General features: G+C 43.5%; 1 protein-coding gene across 3 annotated transcripts in view; it reads left to right on the top strand.

The window, feature by feature from the left end:
• Nucleotides 1-16,783, top strand: part of MTMR2 (myotubularin related protein 2) — an 87,396-nt gene that overhangs the window by 53,232 nt on the left and 17,381 nt on the right. The window contains exons 2-6 of one of the 3 annotated variants that reach the window (XM_089775729.1): nucleotides 2,017-2,151; nucleotides 2,236-2,330; nucleotides 2,485-2,595; nucleotides 5,509-5,610; nucleotides 9,922-10,005. In XM_089775729.1, the coding sequence (XP_089631855.1) occupies nucleotides 2,322-2,330; nucleotides 2,485-2,595; nucleotides 5,509-5,610; nucleotides 9,922-10,005 (306 nt within the window). In that variant the 5' untranslated portion in view covers nucleotides 2,017-2,151; nucleotides 2,236-2,321. The remainder of the gene's footprint in view (nucleotides 1-2,016; nucleotides 2,152-2,235; nucleotides 2,331-2,484; nucleotides 2,596-5,508; nucleotides 5,611-9,921; nucleotides 10,006-16,783) is intronic. The other 2 variants (XM_089775727.1, XM_089775728.1) reach the window with 2 other exon arrangements.

The following is a 16,783-nucleotide window of genomic DNA, read 5'->3' as shown; positions in this document are numbered from 1 at the left end:
TCACTGTGGAGAGCTAGAAGCAGTTGCCGTTGCATGGAGCCTGCAGAGTGTTTTAGTGACATGAAAGGTGATGGGACATTGACTGGACAGGGGGCAGGGGTGGTAAAAAAGCCACCTGAACCTTGGCATTTTTTATTGACATGACACAGAAGGGTGTTAGGAGAAGTGTTGCCAGCAGCACCTCTTGCCTAGACTGAAGGAGATCCACCGACCACCTTTGCAGAAGGGGACTGTTTTGAATCATCACCACTCAAACCAAAAAATAATTGTGTGTGGTGGATTGTCTGTATTGCCGAATTGACGTTTAAAATCGTTGGCGATGGGCAAGTAAACTCCTTTGATCAGACCCACAGCAGGTTGTCACTCAAGTGTGAGGGGGGAGTCACAGGGCCCTGCTCGCCCATCTGCAGTCAGATGTGACTCTCAACCAGCAGGTAGAACAGAAGGTTTATTAGTCGACAGGGAAACCGCGCAGAACAGACTTGCAAGCTCAGAAACCAGAATCAATCAGTTCAATCAGTCCCTGGGAGACGGGTGCCTGGAGGGGGACAGAGCCCTGGCCCTCCCCCCTGCCTCCCAACCTACCCCAGTAATCCACTCCCAGGTGCTGATTCCAGGCTTCTCCTCTGGTCTTTGGCCTGCTTCCCCAGCAAAAGGTGTCACCTGTTTGCTCCCCCTCCTGGGCTCAGGTTACAAAAGGCATCAGCCGGTGTGTATGTGCGGGAGGCTGGAGCAGTCACACCCAAAGTTCCAATCACCATCTAGGTATTGGTGCAGTGCCTAAGGAAACTCAGACAGACAGACACACTGTTACTACTGGACAGGAGGAAGCACATGCAACATAACTAGGGGAATGAAATCCCCACAATCCCCACTTCGTCACACTGGTGTAAATGAATGTAGCTCCATTAACTTCAACCAAGTTATAATTATTTGTACCATGTGAGGGTTTGGCTCTTAGAATGTGAAGTCCTGATCCTGCACGCACACACAGCCCAATCAGATGCAGAAGCTCTCCGACTCAGAGGTCATTGAAGCACTCCGGGGGAACGTGGCTTCCTGCCTTTGTGATGGTAGCTGAATTGGTATCACGGACTGAAAAGGAACAGTGTTGAATTTGATACTGATTTTTACACAGCATTAACTATTTGCCCATCAGGGCAGTGATGGTCTTTTGTCTGTTGTTGTGTAACAATGGGTCCCCAGTCCTGATCAGGGTGTTTAATAAACATTAATAGTAGTAGCTTTTTTTTTTTTTAAATGAATCAGCAGTATAACCATATGTAACGTCTGGTTTCTTCTCTTTGTGAACTGTTCTTTTTCTTTTGTTCCCCCTTTCCCTCCATCTTTTATCTAGTTATAGAATTGACAACACATCCATCTTATCATGTGCAGCCATGCAAAAATCAAAGGATTGATTGTGTGTGAGCTAGTAGTAAAAAAAAAAAAAAAAGCTCTAAAAATTGCACAGTTGTACCACAAGGCTTCTGTGGGTGCTGTGTGATTTATGCTAAGACTTAGAGGCTCTTTCCTTTGCAAACTTCTACCTTATGCCTGGATAAGTGTTGCCTAGACAGTGATACCGAAAGCAGTGCGGGTACGTCTAGACTACAAGCTTTTGTTGACAGAGGCTTTGTCGACAGATACTGTCAACAAAGCTTCTGTCAACAAAGAGCCTCTAGACTACATCCAGTTCTGTGTTCTGTCAACAAAGCAAGCTGCTTTGTTGACATGAGAGTGTGGACACAAAGGACAGTGTAGATGCAATAATGTCTTCTGTCAACAGAACTCTGTTGACAAAAGGCGTTATTCCTCGTAGAATGAGGTTTGCAGCCGTCGACAAAACTGACAAAACGTTATGTCGACAGAACTCGGCGGTAGTGTAGACGCAGGTGTAGTTTTGTTGACAAAATCCTATTGTCTAGACACATCCCTAGAGATGTGCTAACTGTATTCAGGGTCAGGTTCATACCAGAGCACAAATAGCCTTTACTTTGAACCCTTACTTTATAACAGGAATAGAAATTGCCCTCAGATTGGTGGACAAGATCTTGCAAGACTTGATCACACCTGCAAGCACTTGATCATGCAAGTACTGCCATTGATTTCAGTGGGACTACTCCTGTGAGTGAGAGTCGTAAAGCTATAAATGTAAGTTACTGCTGTTAGGTTTTTGCTCACATAGATTAACCTCAAATTAGCACTAGCTGTGTTTCTCTTTCTTTCATTTATTAGCCAAAGATGTGACTTACATCTGTCCGTTCACTGGAGCTGTGAGAGGAACCCTGACAGTTACAAATTACAGACTGTATTTCAAAAGCATGGAAAGGGTAAGCTCAGTAACCATTTCATTCCTGTATCTACTCTATGCTCTGCCACACAGGGCCCTCTGTTATGACTCTGTGTAAGCAGCGGTTACATGTGGTGGTGTTTGGTTTGGATTTTTTTTCCCTTTTAAACTAACACATTTTCAATGGTTTCCAGGACCCTCCGTTTGTCCTAGATGCTTCTTTAGGTGTGATTAACAGAGTGGAGAAAATTGGAGGCGCTTCCAGTCGTGGTGAGAATTCATATGGGCTGGAAATTGTATGCAAGGTAAGTGGGCTAGGGGAGAAGATGTTTTTTTTAAAAGAAGGCGTCACGCTGTCTGGTGTGGGACACAACTAAGAGATCAATCTCAGGTCAGACCAGAAAACAGGGCTGTTCCCCAAATTGGGGACATACTCTATCATAAGATTTCAGCAAGCCAGTAATGAATGCAGGCTTCCAAAATACTATGCTAGTTATGTCCCTTCAGGCCTTCTCAGCCCTCGTGCACCACCCAGACTAACCTGACTTCTGTGATAAATTATCACATATATTAGGTTCATCCAGTTCCAATGAACTAAGTCAAAATATACTTCAGGTATATTTTCATCCCAGGTCAAAATATACTTCAGATATTACATAAAACCTAAATCCTGTAGTAAGCTAAAAACAAAAGGTTTATTGATATAAAAAATGGAAGAGAGTTCTTAAATCATAGAATCATAGAATGCTAGGACTGGAAGGGACTTTGAGAGTTCATTGAGTCCAGTCCCCTGCCTCCATGGCAGGACCAAATACTGTCTAGACCATCCCTGATAGACATTTATCTAACCTACTCTTAAATATCTCCAGAGATGGGGATTCCACAACCTCCCTGGGCAATTCATTCCAGTGTTTAACTACCTCAACAGTCAGGAACTCCCTCCCAATGTCCAACCTAAACCTCCCTTGCTGCAGTTTAAGCCCATTACTTCTTGTTCCATCCTCAGAGGCCAAGATGAACAAGTTTTCTCCTTCCTCCTTATGACACCCTTTTAGATACCTGAAAATGGCTATCATGTTCCCCCTCAGTCTTCTCTTTTCTAAACTAAACAAACCTAATTCCTTCAGCCTTCCCTCATAGGTCATGTTCTCTAGACCTTTAATCATTCTTGTTGCTCTTCTCTGTACCCTCTCCAATTTCTCCACATCTTTCTTGAAATGCAGTGCCCAGAACTGGACACAGTACTCCAATTGAGGCCTAACCAGTGCAGAGTAGAGTGGAAGAATGACTTCTCGTGTCTTGCTCACTACACACCTGTTAATGCATCCCAGAATCATGTTTGCTTTTTTTGCAACAGCATCACACTGCTGACTCATATTCAGCTTGTGGTCCACTATAACCCCTAGATCCCTTTCTGCCGTACTCCTTCCTAGATAGTCGCTTCCCATTCTGTATGTATGAAACTGATTGTTCCTTCCTAAGTGGAGCACTTTACATTTTTCTTTATTAAACTTCATCCTGTTTACCTCAGACCATTTCTCCAGTTTGTCCAGATCATTTTGAATTATGACCCTATCCTCCAGAGCAGTCGCAACCCCTCCCAGCTGGGTATCATCTGCAAACTTAATAAGCGTAATTTCTATGCCAATATCTAAATCGTTGATGAAGATATTGAACAGAGCCAGTCCCAAAACAGACCCCTACAGAGCCCCACTTGTTATACCTTTCCAGCAGGATTGTGAACCATTAATAACTACTCTCTGAGTACGGTTATCCAGCCAGTTATGCATCCACCTTATAGTAGCCCCATCTAATGTGTATTTGCCTAGTTTATTGATAAGAATATCATGTTTCAAGTGAATCCTATACATTACAGTTAATTTCAGAGTTTGTAGATCAGGATTAATACCGGGGATGTTAACTCTGCTTGCTTGCAGTAAATCTCTCTGGATAACCCAAAAGATTGGGGGGGTCCTCAGTCTATTGCTCAAAGCTTCCCTTTGTTACAAATCATAATCCAGAGATGTGGAGCAAGAAAGAGGCAAAGAGATGGTGTCATGGTCTCCATTGATATTCTCAGTAGGGATGTAGAATTTTGATTAGTTGATGCAGTTTGCATTCATTTAGTCAATAAGGGCTGTTGCTACACTTCAAAGGTGAAAGCGGGGAGCACGGGGCCGGTGGGGCACTCAAGCAGTCCCCAGCTGGCCCCAGGCTGCATGCGGCATTTCAAAGCAGCAGCACCGCTTTGAAGCAACCCTTTCTCTCCCTCCTCCCCACTGCCTCTCTCAGAAAGCAAGGTGGGGGGAAGAGACTAGTCGACTAGTGTGTCAACTGTTTGATAAGTTTATTGTTTAGTTGACTAGTCGCCTAGTCGTTCACATCCCTAATCCTCTGTCCATATGCATGGAAAGTTAGGCTACGTCTACACTGGGAAGGTTTTGCCACAAAAGTGCTGTTGACATGCAGCACCTTAGAGACTGGGAGGGAAAGAGAAGGAAAAAAACATGTAATCAAGGACTGAACAAAGACCTGCCCTGGATGGGCTGCTACATTCCATACTCTTAATGACATAATAAGCTAAGTACCAGGTTCTTATAGCCCACTCTGTTACCCTCATTTAGCACAGACACTCCTAGTTTTCTTTCTCTTTCCTTCCCCATCCCCTCTCTTTCTCTGCTATTTATTTGTACCCTCGATGCCTTACTCCATTCATCTGAAGAAGTGGGTTGTACCGATGAACATACCATTTATGTTTTGCTAGTCTCTAATGTGCTGCAGAATTATTTGTTGTTTTTTAAGTTTTTCAGTTCCAGACTAACACAACTACCCCTCTGAGACGTTTGAAAATGTTTATTCATGTATATGAACCCTATAGTGCGACCACCATTTTCCATTGGTTACTATAGGCTCTTAAATTGTTTACAACAAATCTATGCTTGACATGAGAAGTTTCTCCCTCGGGGGTGAAATGTATTGAGCGTGGCTCTTCTAGCTTCAGAACGTTGGTTTTGAAGGAGAGTGCAGTGCGTTGGGGTTGCGTTAGAGCTGTGCCACTGACCGTCTTCATAGAAACTGTTCAGATGTAGAAACCAGGGTTGCAATTCTGTATTTCAGAATTTCAGTTCTCCTGGGTCTCCTCAGAGTCTCTGTATACATTCAGGTTGTGTCTGAAGTTTGATAACAGTTTAATGTGATGCTTTGTTTAACTTTCCTAGGATATTCGAAACCTACGATTTGCTCATAAACCTGAGGGACGAAGTAGGCGATCCATATTTGAGAACCTAATGAAATATGCCTTTCCAGTATCCAACAACTTGGTAGGCTGTTTCTCCTGTGCTTACGAAAAGATGCAGGATGCTGGTACACAGCTTCATTTAGATAATGCACTATTTTTATGGGGTGATTTTAGCGGAGAGAAGAAATGCTGAACTTAAATCATTTCTGGGACATCTACACTGCAATTAAAAACCCACGTCTGGCCTGTGTTAGCTGACTTGGGCTTCTGGGGCGCAGGCTGAGGGGCTCATAGAATCATAGAATCATAGGACTGGAAGGGACCTCGAGAGGTCATCGAGTCCAACCCCCCGCCCTCAAGGCAGGACCAAGCTCCGTCTACACCATCCCTGACAGATGTCTATCTAACCTGTTCTTAAATATCTCCAGAGAGGGAGATTCCACCACCTCCCTTGGCAATTTATTCCAATATTTGACCACCCTGACAGTTAGGAATTTTTTCCTAATGTCCAATCTAAACCTCCCCTGCTGCACTTTAAGCCCATTACTCCTTGTCCTGTCCTCAGAAACCAAGAGGAACAAATTTTCTCCTTCCTCCTTGTGACACCCTTTTAGATATTTGAAAACCGCTATCATGTCCCCCCTTAATCTTCTTTTTTCCAAACTAAACAAGCCCAGTTCATGAAGCCTGGCTTCATAGGTCATGTTCTCTAGACCTTTAATCATTCTTGTCGCTCTTCTCTGTACCCTTTCCAATTTCTCCACATCTTTCTTGAAATGTGGCGCCCAGAACTGGACACAGTACTCCATCTGAGGCCTAACTAGTGCAGAGTAGAGCAGCAGAATGACTTCACGAGTTTTGCTTACAACACATTTGTTGATACAACCTAGAATCATATTTGCTTTTTTTGCAGCAGCATCACACTGTTGACTCATATTCAACTTGTGGTCCACTATGACCCCTAGATCCCTTTCCGCCATGCTCCTTCCTAGACAGTCGCTTCCCATCTTGTATGTATGGAACTGATTGTTCCTTTCTAAGTGGAGCACTTTGCATTTCTCTTTATTAAACTTCATCCTGTTTACCTCTGACCATTTCTCTAACTTGCTAAGGTCATTTTGAATTATGTCCCTATCCTCCAAAGAAGTTGCAACCGCGCCCAGTTTGGTATCATTTGCAAACTTAATAAGCGTACTCTCTATCCCAATATCTACATCATTGATGAAGATATTGAACAGTACGGGTCCCAAAACAGACCCTTGCGGAACTCCACTTGTTATCCCTTTCCAGCAGGATTTAGCACAGTTAACAACAACTCTCTGACTATGGTTATCCAGCCAATTATGCACCCACCTTATCATGGCCCTATCTAAGTTATATTTGCCTAGTTTATCAATAAGAATATCATGCGAGACCGTATCAAATGCCTTACTAAAGTCTAGGTATATGACATCCACCGCTTCTCCCTTATCCACAAGGCTCGTTATCCTATCAAAGAAAGCTATCAGATTAGTTTGGCATGACTTGTTCTTCACAAACCCATGCTGGCTATTCCCTATCACTTTATTACCTTCCAAGTGTTTGCATATGATTTCCTTAATTACCTGCTCCATTATCTTGCCTGGGACAGACGTTAAACTGACCGGTCTGTAGTTTCCTGGGTTTCTCTTATTCCCCTTTTTATAGATGGGCACGATATTTGCCCTTTTCCAGTCTTCTGGAATCTCCCCTGTCTTCCATGATTTTTCAAAGATCATAGCTAAAGGCTCAGATACCTCCTCTATCAGCTCCTTGAGTATCCTGGGATGCATTTCATCAGGACCTGGTGACTTGCTGACATCTAACTTTCCTAAGTGATTTTTAACTTGTTCTTTGTGTATCCTATCTTCTAAACTTACCCTCTCTCTGCTTGTATTCACTACGTTAGGCACACCTCCAGACTTCTCGGTGAAGACCGAAACAAAGAAGTCATTGAGCATCTCCGCCATTTCCAAGTTTCCTGTTACTGCTTCTCCCTCCTCACTGAGCAGTGGGCCTACCCTGTCCTTGGTCTTCCTCTTGCTTCTAATGTATTTATAAAAGGTCTTCTTGTTCCCCTTTATGCCTGTAGCTAGTTTGATCTCATTTTGTGCCTTTGCCTTTCTAATCTTGTCCCTGCATTCCCGTGTTGCTTGCCTATATTCATCCTTTGTTATTTGTCCTAGTTTCTATTTTTTATACGACTCCTTTTTTATTTTGAGATCATGCAAGATCTCCTTGTTAAGCCACGCTGGTCTTTTGCCATATTTTCTATCTTTCCTACACAGTGGAATTGTTTGCTTTTGGGCCCTTAACAACGTCCCTTTGAAATACTTCCAACTCTCCTCAGTTGTTTTTCCCTTCAGTCTTGCTTCCCATGGGACCTTACCTACAAGTTCTCTGAGCTTATCAAAATCTGCCTTCCTGAAATCCATTACCTCAATTGTGGTGGTCTCCCTTCTACCTTTCCTTAAGATCATGAACTCTATTATTTCATGATCACTGTTCCCCATACTGTCTTCCACTTTCAAGTTCTCAACTAGTTCCTCCCTATTTGTTAAAATCAAATAGGGCTGTTTAATTCTAGTGTAGATGTTTGGGCTCAGGTTGCAGTCAGAGCTCTGGGACCCTGCCACCTCTCAAGGCCCTAGAGCAGTGTTTCTTAAACTTTTTAAGACCGAGAAACACCAAACAAAAAACAAACAAAAGGGTCCGGGGGAAAGTTACTGAGCAAAAAAAAAAAAAAGTCACTTGCCCCTTTAAGGGTGGCCATTTTGAACTCTGTTGTTCTCCACAGCACACCTCCAACTGCCTCACGGCACACCACGGAACACAGTTTAAGAAACACTGCCCTAGAGTCTGTGCTTACTGTAGCCTAACAGCCTCTTAGCCTGAGCCCCTTAGCCTGAGCTCGCTGGCATGAGACAACCACAGATTTTAGTTGCACCATAGACATATCCTCTGTGGCCAAAATTCTGCTTAGCTGTTATTCCAGTGTGTTTAAAAACTAGGAGGTCTGATCTAGTGATGAAAGCACTAGATCAGGAGTCCTGAGGTTGGGTTCTATTTCTGTATCTGTCCTACACTTCCAAGGGGACCTTGGGCATGTCATCTTTTTTTGTCTCACTTTTCCATTTCTCAGATAATAATACATTGTCTATTCCCAAGGAGTGCTACAACTTTATTAATTATCTGTAAAGCACCGAGATTGCAAATGGAAAGTGTTATGTAAGTGTAAATTATTATTTATTAAATGCTTGAACAACCTCAGAGCCTCATCCAGCTTCCATTAAAATCCCTGGGACTCTTGTCATTGACTTTACAGGAGGTAGAGCAGCAGTTGGTCACGTTTTACATGCCATTGGATAAGCATAGGGAGAAGGCACAGGTCATAAATTCCCAAGTCCTGCAGCGCTGTAGGTATATTCTGTACCTGCCCCAGGGAGACCCGCTGATGTGAGCACCAGCAAGAGAACTTGAGTGGGACCTGCTTACTTCAGTGGGGCTCTGTGCAGATTGCTGTGTCCATGTGCAACAAGTTGCATGATCATGCCATATTGTGTAACTGAAATACAGTATGTTCTTTGTGTGTAAAGGAAATGCACCTCCTCTATGTCACTGTACAATTAGTCACAACGTATTTGAGACTCTGGAGGTGGGGACGTTTCTCACTGATGCTCACATGCTTGTAATGGAGCAGAATCTGTCAGAGATTCACAGTCAGTTTTTGGCTGACTGCTCTCACGTGTGCAGAACAGCTGGTCCATCCAGGCGAACTGACATACTTGCCAGGCTCCATGGCAAGGATTGCGAGGAGAAGCAGCTCTGCATTCCCAGAAGGGGCAGGGTTGGGGAAATTGGCCCTCAGCACCACCTGGATTATGTCCCCTTTCACAGCGCCACGCCACCTGGGATTTTTGCTTTGATGGCAACTTAAAAGGCCCAGCGCTCCACCCACTGCAGGGAGCCCTGGGCCCCTTTGAATTGCCAGGCCCTGGGGCAGTAGCCCACTTGGCCCGCCCCCCCATCGGTGAGCCTGGGTCCATTCAGGGATGTGATGATCATACAGTTGTTGCCTTAGATGCTGGGTAAAGGATGTACTTCTACATAATGTGGGAGAGAAGCATTCTTGCCACACAAAGGATTTTCTTAAACACCTTTTGTACCTGTGATGTAGGAGGCAATAGATCAGTGTGATAGCAAAGGTAGAGGAATGTACATTTGGTGTGTTAATTACTCTGTACAATGGGAATGTCAATTACTTAACATAGCCATAAGGAAAAGTAATATCCTAGAAACAAAAGAGAAATCGCTGGTTGTTATCTGAAATGTCAGACAACATTGAATATTTCATGAGAACTGTTCTTTTTCTTAGCCCCTTTTTGCATTTGAATACAGAGAAGTTTTCCCAGACAATGGTTGGAAGGTGTACGACCCTATTTTGGAGTACAGAAGACAGGTAGGTGCTTGTGTCACATTCTTGTTCCTACACATAATTCTTTGGACGTTAAGGTCTGCGCTGCATTATAATTACTGATTATATGTAAGGAGCAAGTACCCTCCCCAGAAGTGTCTGCAGGATCAGGTACTGGTTAAGGATGTTAAATTGCGGTTAATTGACTAGTCTAGTAGTCGATGGAATTTCTTGACTAATCGATACGCACTTCCGCATTCCTCCTTTGAAATGAACAAGAGCCCCTTGTGGGCTCTGTGGAACTCTGTGTGCAGCCAGGGCCAGTGTGAAGTCCCGGTGACTCTGGGCTGCGTGCAGCGTGCCAGCTTTGAAATGTACAAGAGTCGCTAGCAGGGGCTCCTGTGTATTTCAAAGACATGGAGCCCAGGATCAGCTGGGGACTCCCCGGCTGACCCTGGGTTCCGCACAGCACTTCCCCAGAACCCGGGGTCAGCTGAGGATTCCCCAGCTGATCCCAGGCTCCACGGCACTGCCCCTTGAAATGCCAAGGCGGCGTTTCAAAGGGGGAGCTGCTGCGCAGCTGAGCTGGGGATCAGCCCAGCTGATCCCAGGCTCCGCACGGCATTTCCATATTGAGATGATGTGTGCCACCGTGGCACCCACCAGTTACTAACAAATATCTTAGAAATAGATATATATGTTATGGAAGAAAGACTACTAAAATATGGGATAATTAACACTGTGCTGTGGCTATTCTCTGCCTCCCCAAGGCCTGTAGGGGATGGATGGGGGACAAGACATGAGGTAGACCCAAGGGGCTGGCTTGGTTCAATGTGAGGCGCACATGGAAGGAGATCCACAGCCAGGTGAGGGAGAAGCTGCACCACCGAGGGAAGTGTGACTCTTTCCTGAAGGCATCAAAGCTCAGGTTTACAACACCTGTGTTAATGATGCTTCCCCAGTCTCACTGGGACACATGCAGTCAGCCTACCAAGAAACTCACCCCATTCTCCTTCACTCCAATATCTGACCACCTCACAATCACCAATGCATGTAGCCTCACAACTGTACAGAGGGGAAACAGAGGCACACCTATGTACATCTAGTATAAAGGAATATGACAGCTTTCTATACATACTAATTTGAGTTCAGAAATTCTTAGTCAGATAATCTAATGACTAAACAAACCATACAGGCATATTTTGAGCCATTACATATGGTACATATGGAGGTTTAGCTTAATTAGACTCATTCACATCATGCCTGAATATCTTTCCTAACAACAGATACAGAAAGAAAACTATCTTCAGATACCCTTAATAACCATTTTACAAAAGGGAAAAGCCACAACTTTTGAGCTTTAATCTGAATCTTTTGAAGTTAATGGCAAAACTCAGGTTAACTTCAGTGGTGTAGGACTGGTTCCTTGTTCCATTCCAGTACTTTCTGGTGTCTTCCTAAATTCTGATCTGAAGTATTATTTGAATATATCTGTGATTATGCATGCCTGAGAATGTCAAAATAATTGTATGGGGGACTAAGCTAGGTTAAGGAGAATCATATTTAATGTTATTCATTTTTACACTCTTTCACCCATAAAAATCTTTCTAGCAGCAAAACTTTTATTGCACTGTATTTCAGAGTCTCTAATTTATTCATGGGATAAATGTTTCATATAATGAATTTTCTAGTAAATGTATTCTGAAATTCATGCATAAGTAGGGCTTCTGTAAAATGGACCCAATTTTCTTCAAAAAGAGAGATTTCCCCCAGCTCCAGCTGAAAAGTTTGGAGGGCAAACCCTGTGGTTTTCTACTCGTTAAGACAAAGTTTTCTTCTTTGGTTAAGCATTTGGAGATTTAACAGCTTTATAGAAACTCTTGATGCAGCTTAGATTTTGTGTCACTTTATATCTGCAGAATAGTGATAGAAATGTAGCCGTGTTAGTCTGGTGTAGCTAAAACAAAATACAGGACTATGTAGCACTTTAAAGACTAACAAGATGGTTTATTAGATGATGAGCTTTCGTGGGCCAGACCCACTTCCTCAGATCAAATAGTGGAAGAAAATAGTCACAGCCATATATACCAAACGATACAATTAAAAAAAAGTGAACACATATGAAAAGGACAAATCACATTTCAGAACTGAAGGGGGATGCGGGGGGGGGGGAGGGGGAGAAGGAAGGTGAATGCCTGTGAGTTAATGATATTAGAGGTGGGGAAGGGTAGATATCTGTGAGTTAATAGTGTTAGAGGTGATAATTAGGGAAGCTATCTTTGTAATGGGTAAGATAACTGAATAGTCCTGTATTTTGTTTATATCTGCAGTTCTTCACATTAACGAAATGTTGTTTATTATGACTTTTTGTTGCTGGTGGGACTTAGTCTCTTTTTAGTGCTGAATAAACTTCCTTTGGAACCATTTGTAATTCCCTTTCTCCCAATTTACTGCTGTTATCTAGCCATTTTCACTGGATGCACATTGGTTGAGCAGTTTGCTTTTAGACACTGTATTAATGATTAGGGGGTTCAGAAAATTGATATCTTTGCCCTGGCCAGCTGGAGCAGCTGCCTGCCCGCCACGTGGACGTGACCCCAGTCCCATTCAGCCGGAGTAGCTGTCCACCCACTCACCACACGGCCACTGCCCAGGTCCCGGACAGACAGACAAAGCAACCGCCAGCCACGCAGCCACAACCCTTCCCAGACAACCAGAGCAGCCACCCACCACACGACCCTGACCCCGGTCTCGACTGGCCAGAGCAGCCACCTGCCCACTTACCTGCCACACAGACCCAGCCCTAGCCCCAGCCGGAGCAGCTGCCAACCCGCCACATGGCCCTGGCTCTGGTCTCGGCTGGCTGGAGCAACCACCCACCACATGGTCCCAGCCCCAGCTGCCAGATTAGCCACCCACAATGGAGTCCCAACTGGGCCACCTGGTAGCTGCAGGAGCTAAAACACACCTCACCACTCGCTTTCCAGATCCTGCAGAAAAGTGAGTGGTACTGTGCAGTTCTGCAAATGAGGTGGGCAGGCCTAGAATTGTTTGTGCATGGCCATGCAGGTGCATACCTAGAGGGAACTATGGTAAAAACACACTAAATTGACCACTGAGGGAGCCCCCTTTGGCACCAATGAGAGCATTTCTCCTGATCTGGAGACAGTTCCAAGCTTGGCTTAAGGTATGTCAACTCCAGCTTACATTATTTATTCTTCTAGGGATAGTCTAGACCTGGCTTAATTCACTTTCCCTAGAGGCTGTAGCTAGGTTAATGGAAGAATTCTTCTGTCAGCGTAGTACTGTCTATACCAGGAATAAGAGGATTTTTCAAACTCCTGAGAGACAACTGTACTGATACAAGTTTTCAGTATAGATTTGTCCCTATTTAGTGATGGGTGTTAAGGTCTTTCCATCATGCTTAAACTAGTCTGAATACTTTTTTATACATTAATTGTTTCCTAAAGGTTTTTTCTTTTTAAATAATAAAAAAAAAAAGTTTCTTTAAAGAGTGTTAAAAATATATTTATTTCTTGGTGGCCATTTTAAGGAATCAGCCTACACAAGGGAAGGTACAAATGTCCATAATCTGGAGCAAAGATTTGGGCTGTCTCCTGACTGGCCTTCACAAACGTATTAACTACTTCAAGTTAATTGGCAGTCAGTTAACTTGAGGTAGAAAACTTTATGGGTACATCTGCACTGCAATAAAAGACCTCTTGCATGGCCATATTAGCCTGGGTCAGCTGACTTAGGATCATGGGGCTTGAGCTGCCAGACTATAAAATTGCAGTGTAGATGTGCAGGATGCAGAGTAGGGAGGATGTTACATTGAATTAGCTATCTCAGGGTGAAAACATAGCTGGGTTTTGCAGTGAAGATGAGGTATGATCTGAATTCTGACTGTGATGGAACATAGTTGTTACCATATCAGATCAGACCTGACATCCAGCTGGTCTTCAGAAATGATTGGCATGGGCTGTAAAGAGCAAGATGTAAGCAACCCTTCAATACACAGTGTTTTGGTATGACCCAGCACCTTTTCATTAGAGGTTTGCTTAGGTTTACCCATGCCAAACTTCCGGGTATTTTGATCCATATTGCTCTTTGGAACTCTGGGTGGTCTCATTGTTTGGGTCGGTACAAGTGTCTGATGCGAGTTTTGAACCTTTACTTGAATCTTACTGAATACATCGGATCATGTGTAAATGATGTAATAATCTTGTTAAAATGAAAACTGTCCATTAATAAGTCAGGATTGAGTTCCTGCAGTGGAACTGGGATTTGTGCATTCTCTAACACAACTGGGATAAAACAGTAGATTTGATAATGAGATTACCTGTCCGTGGCCATATGATGGGTGAACAGAAATCAGAGGCAAAATGTATGTGTTCTCTAGAGAACCTCTGGAACAGATTTTATAAAGTTCTGGGAGAGCTGGTTTTGGCATAAGCAGTGAATTGATTTCATGGAGACCCTGTGGTTTTGCATGTTAATACACATCTCATTGACCAAGTCTCCCTCTTGTTGAGTAGACATCAACAAGTAGAAGCAAGCTGTCTGACATTCAGAATAGGCCTGATTTCTGGGGTAAAATAGGGTTGCCAATGACAGATGTGTTTGAAACCATGGAAATGATGTGATCTCTTCAGACTGGTATAAATGATCTGGAGGAGATTGCTACAATAGAGATTCTGGAGATTTAGGAAGGATATAAAGTGAATCCAAAACAACTTTGTAAATGTCCCTGAGAGAGAGAGAAATGTAATTTATTAAAAATTATCAATCACATAAAATGATGGAGAGCAATAAATAACCTGTAGAGAACAAAATGACCTTTGACAGGCTTGGGTATGGGTTGATAATTGAGATCGTATGTGGCAAATTAAATTTAAAACTGAAATCGCTCCCTAATTTTTATTACACGCTGACTGGCAGAATATGAAAAAGAACGGCAAAATGAGTAAGATTCAGCTAAACCCAAAAGGCTTCTTGATGACTTGGGACTTCAGAAAAGCTTCCTTCTTTCTAGCAAGGTGGGGAGCAATTGGTAAATCATTCAAGGGATTCTGAAGTTTGAAATGTGTGATATTTCCCTAAGACAGCTGTACTGGAATGATGCTCTGCTCTGGTCAGATGTGTGGTGGAATCACAGTATGGAGCTTTCAGAACAAACAACTAGGAAAAGATGCTTGAAAACATGCTGTTGATTGAAGAACACGAGTGCCAGCCTAGAAACAGAAACTTAGAGAAAGAGAATTGATTTTTAAAGGAGAACTTTTCCTAGAAGGGGAAAATAGTAATTGATCAGAAATGGTTTAAAATCAGGCTTAGTGCAGAATCGGCCTTCATTTGGGTTCTGGTCCAATAAAGCAGTTTAGTATGTGCTTCACTTTAAACGTGAGACTAGTGATTTCGGTGTCAGTGGAAACATGGATGGTGGGTATAAGAAACAAGGGGAGGCAATGCCTTCCTTGGGTCTAAGAGCTTAACCGCTCCTTTCTTCCTATCCCTTTCCTGACCATTCCTACAGGCTCCCACAGCAGGCTGTTGCAGACTGGTGAGTCTTCCCCCAGAGTGGATCGATTAACTTTAAAGAGGGAAAGCCTTCCAGCTTGCTAGACCTATTAGCGTAATGCTGAACCTGTGAAAGAGTCATTAAGTGGTAATTAAGCCATTTAACAGGCATAGTCCAATCCTAGGGAGGTTAGATAGCGAGTAATTGAGTAGTCATGTAACCCCATCAAATTAGTGGTTACATAACTACAGCCACTCCCCGAGTTGCAAACGGTCGAGTTACGACTGTTCGCACATACGACCAAAGCTCCATGGAGCGCTCGTAAAGGCGGTCCCTGAGTTACGAACGCGACCCGCGCTTACGAACAGCGTGGTCGCGTGTAACTCAATGGGGTCTGAGTTATGAACGGATCGAGTTACGGCCAAGTGTTTGGTCCGTAACTCGTTCGTAACTCGGAGAGAGGCTGTATTTGATAGTCCCTTGGAGCAGGGCCAGCAGCCACTGTGCTCCCAACCCCACTCCTGGGGAGTCCTCTCCCACTGCGCGGTGCTCTCGCTGTATCAGAGGCAGCAGCACGGGATGCCAGGTGGGAGCCAGTCTGCAAGGGGAGCCTGTTTAAAAAGAGGCAGCAGCCCCTGTCCATGGGGGCCAGAGCTCCCAGTGGACAGAGGCTGCACTAAAGGGGAGGGATAGCTCAGTGGTTTGAGCATGGACCTCCTAAACCCAAGGTTGTGAGTTCAGTTCTCAAGGGGTCCATTTAGGGATCTGGGGCAAATCTGTCAGGGATTGTACTTGGTCCTGCTACAGACACAGGGGACTGGAGTCAATGACCTCTCAAGGTCCCTTCCCATTCTATGAGATAGGTATATGGTGAAATTTCATAAATGTGTCTTCTATTATGCAGATTATACAAAATAAATTAGTGTTTCCTTTTTCTAAATGTAGTGAACTTTGTTATGAACACACTAAGTCGTTCTGAGATTCGAAATGTCTTTGTTTCAGTGTGGTGTAGTAATCTGGCTTAAATAATACATTAAAATATAAAGTAATTTTAGAATACAGCTTAAGAAATGCAAAACAGAGAAGTGCTGCATCACGTATTCCATAATATTTAATATTGTATTTAGCAGGACAGCTGTCTTGTCCTTAGTACAAAGTTTTTGCAAATAAATCTCTTCAGGGTATATCAAAAAACCTGTGACTAACATTTTCTGTTCCCAAATTTAGTGCTTTTAATTAGGTACCTTCTGCATGTCCAGTCTTCACAATCTGGCAAGCAGTGGAAAACATGCTCCATTTTCT

Source organism: Pelodiscus sinensis, chromosome 1, assembly GCF_052426305.1.
Source record: "Pelodiscus sinensis isolate ZL-2025 chromosome 1, ASM5242630v1, whole genome shotgun sequence".
In the NCBI taxonomy this organism is placed as follows: Eukaryota; Metazoa; Chordata; order Testudines; family Trionychidae; genus Pelodiscus; species Pelodiscus sinensis.
The sequence above is the reverse complement of the archived record's forward strand: the minus strand, read 5'-3'. Positions and strand labels throughout refer to the sequence as shown.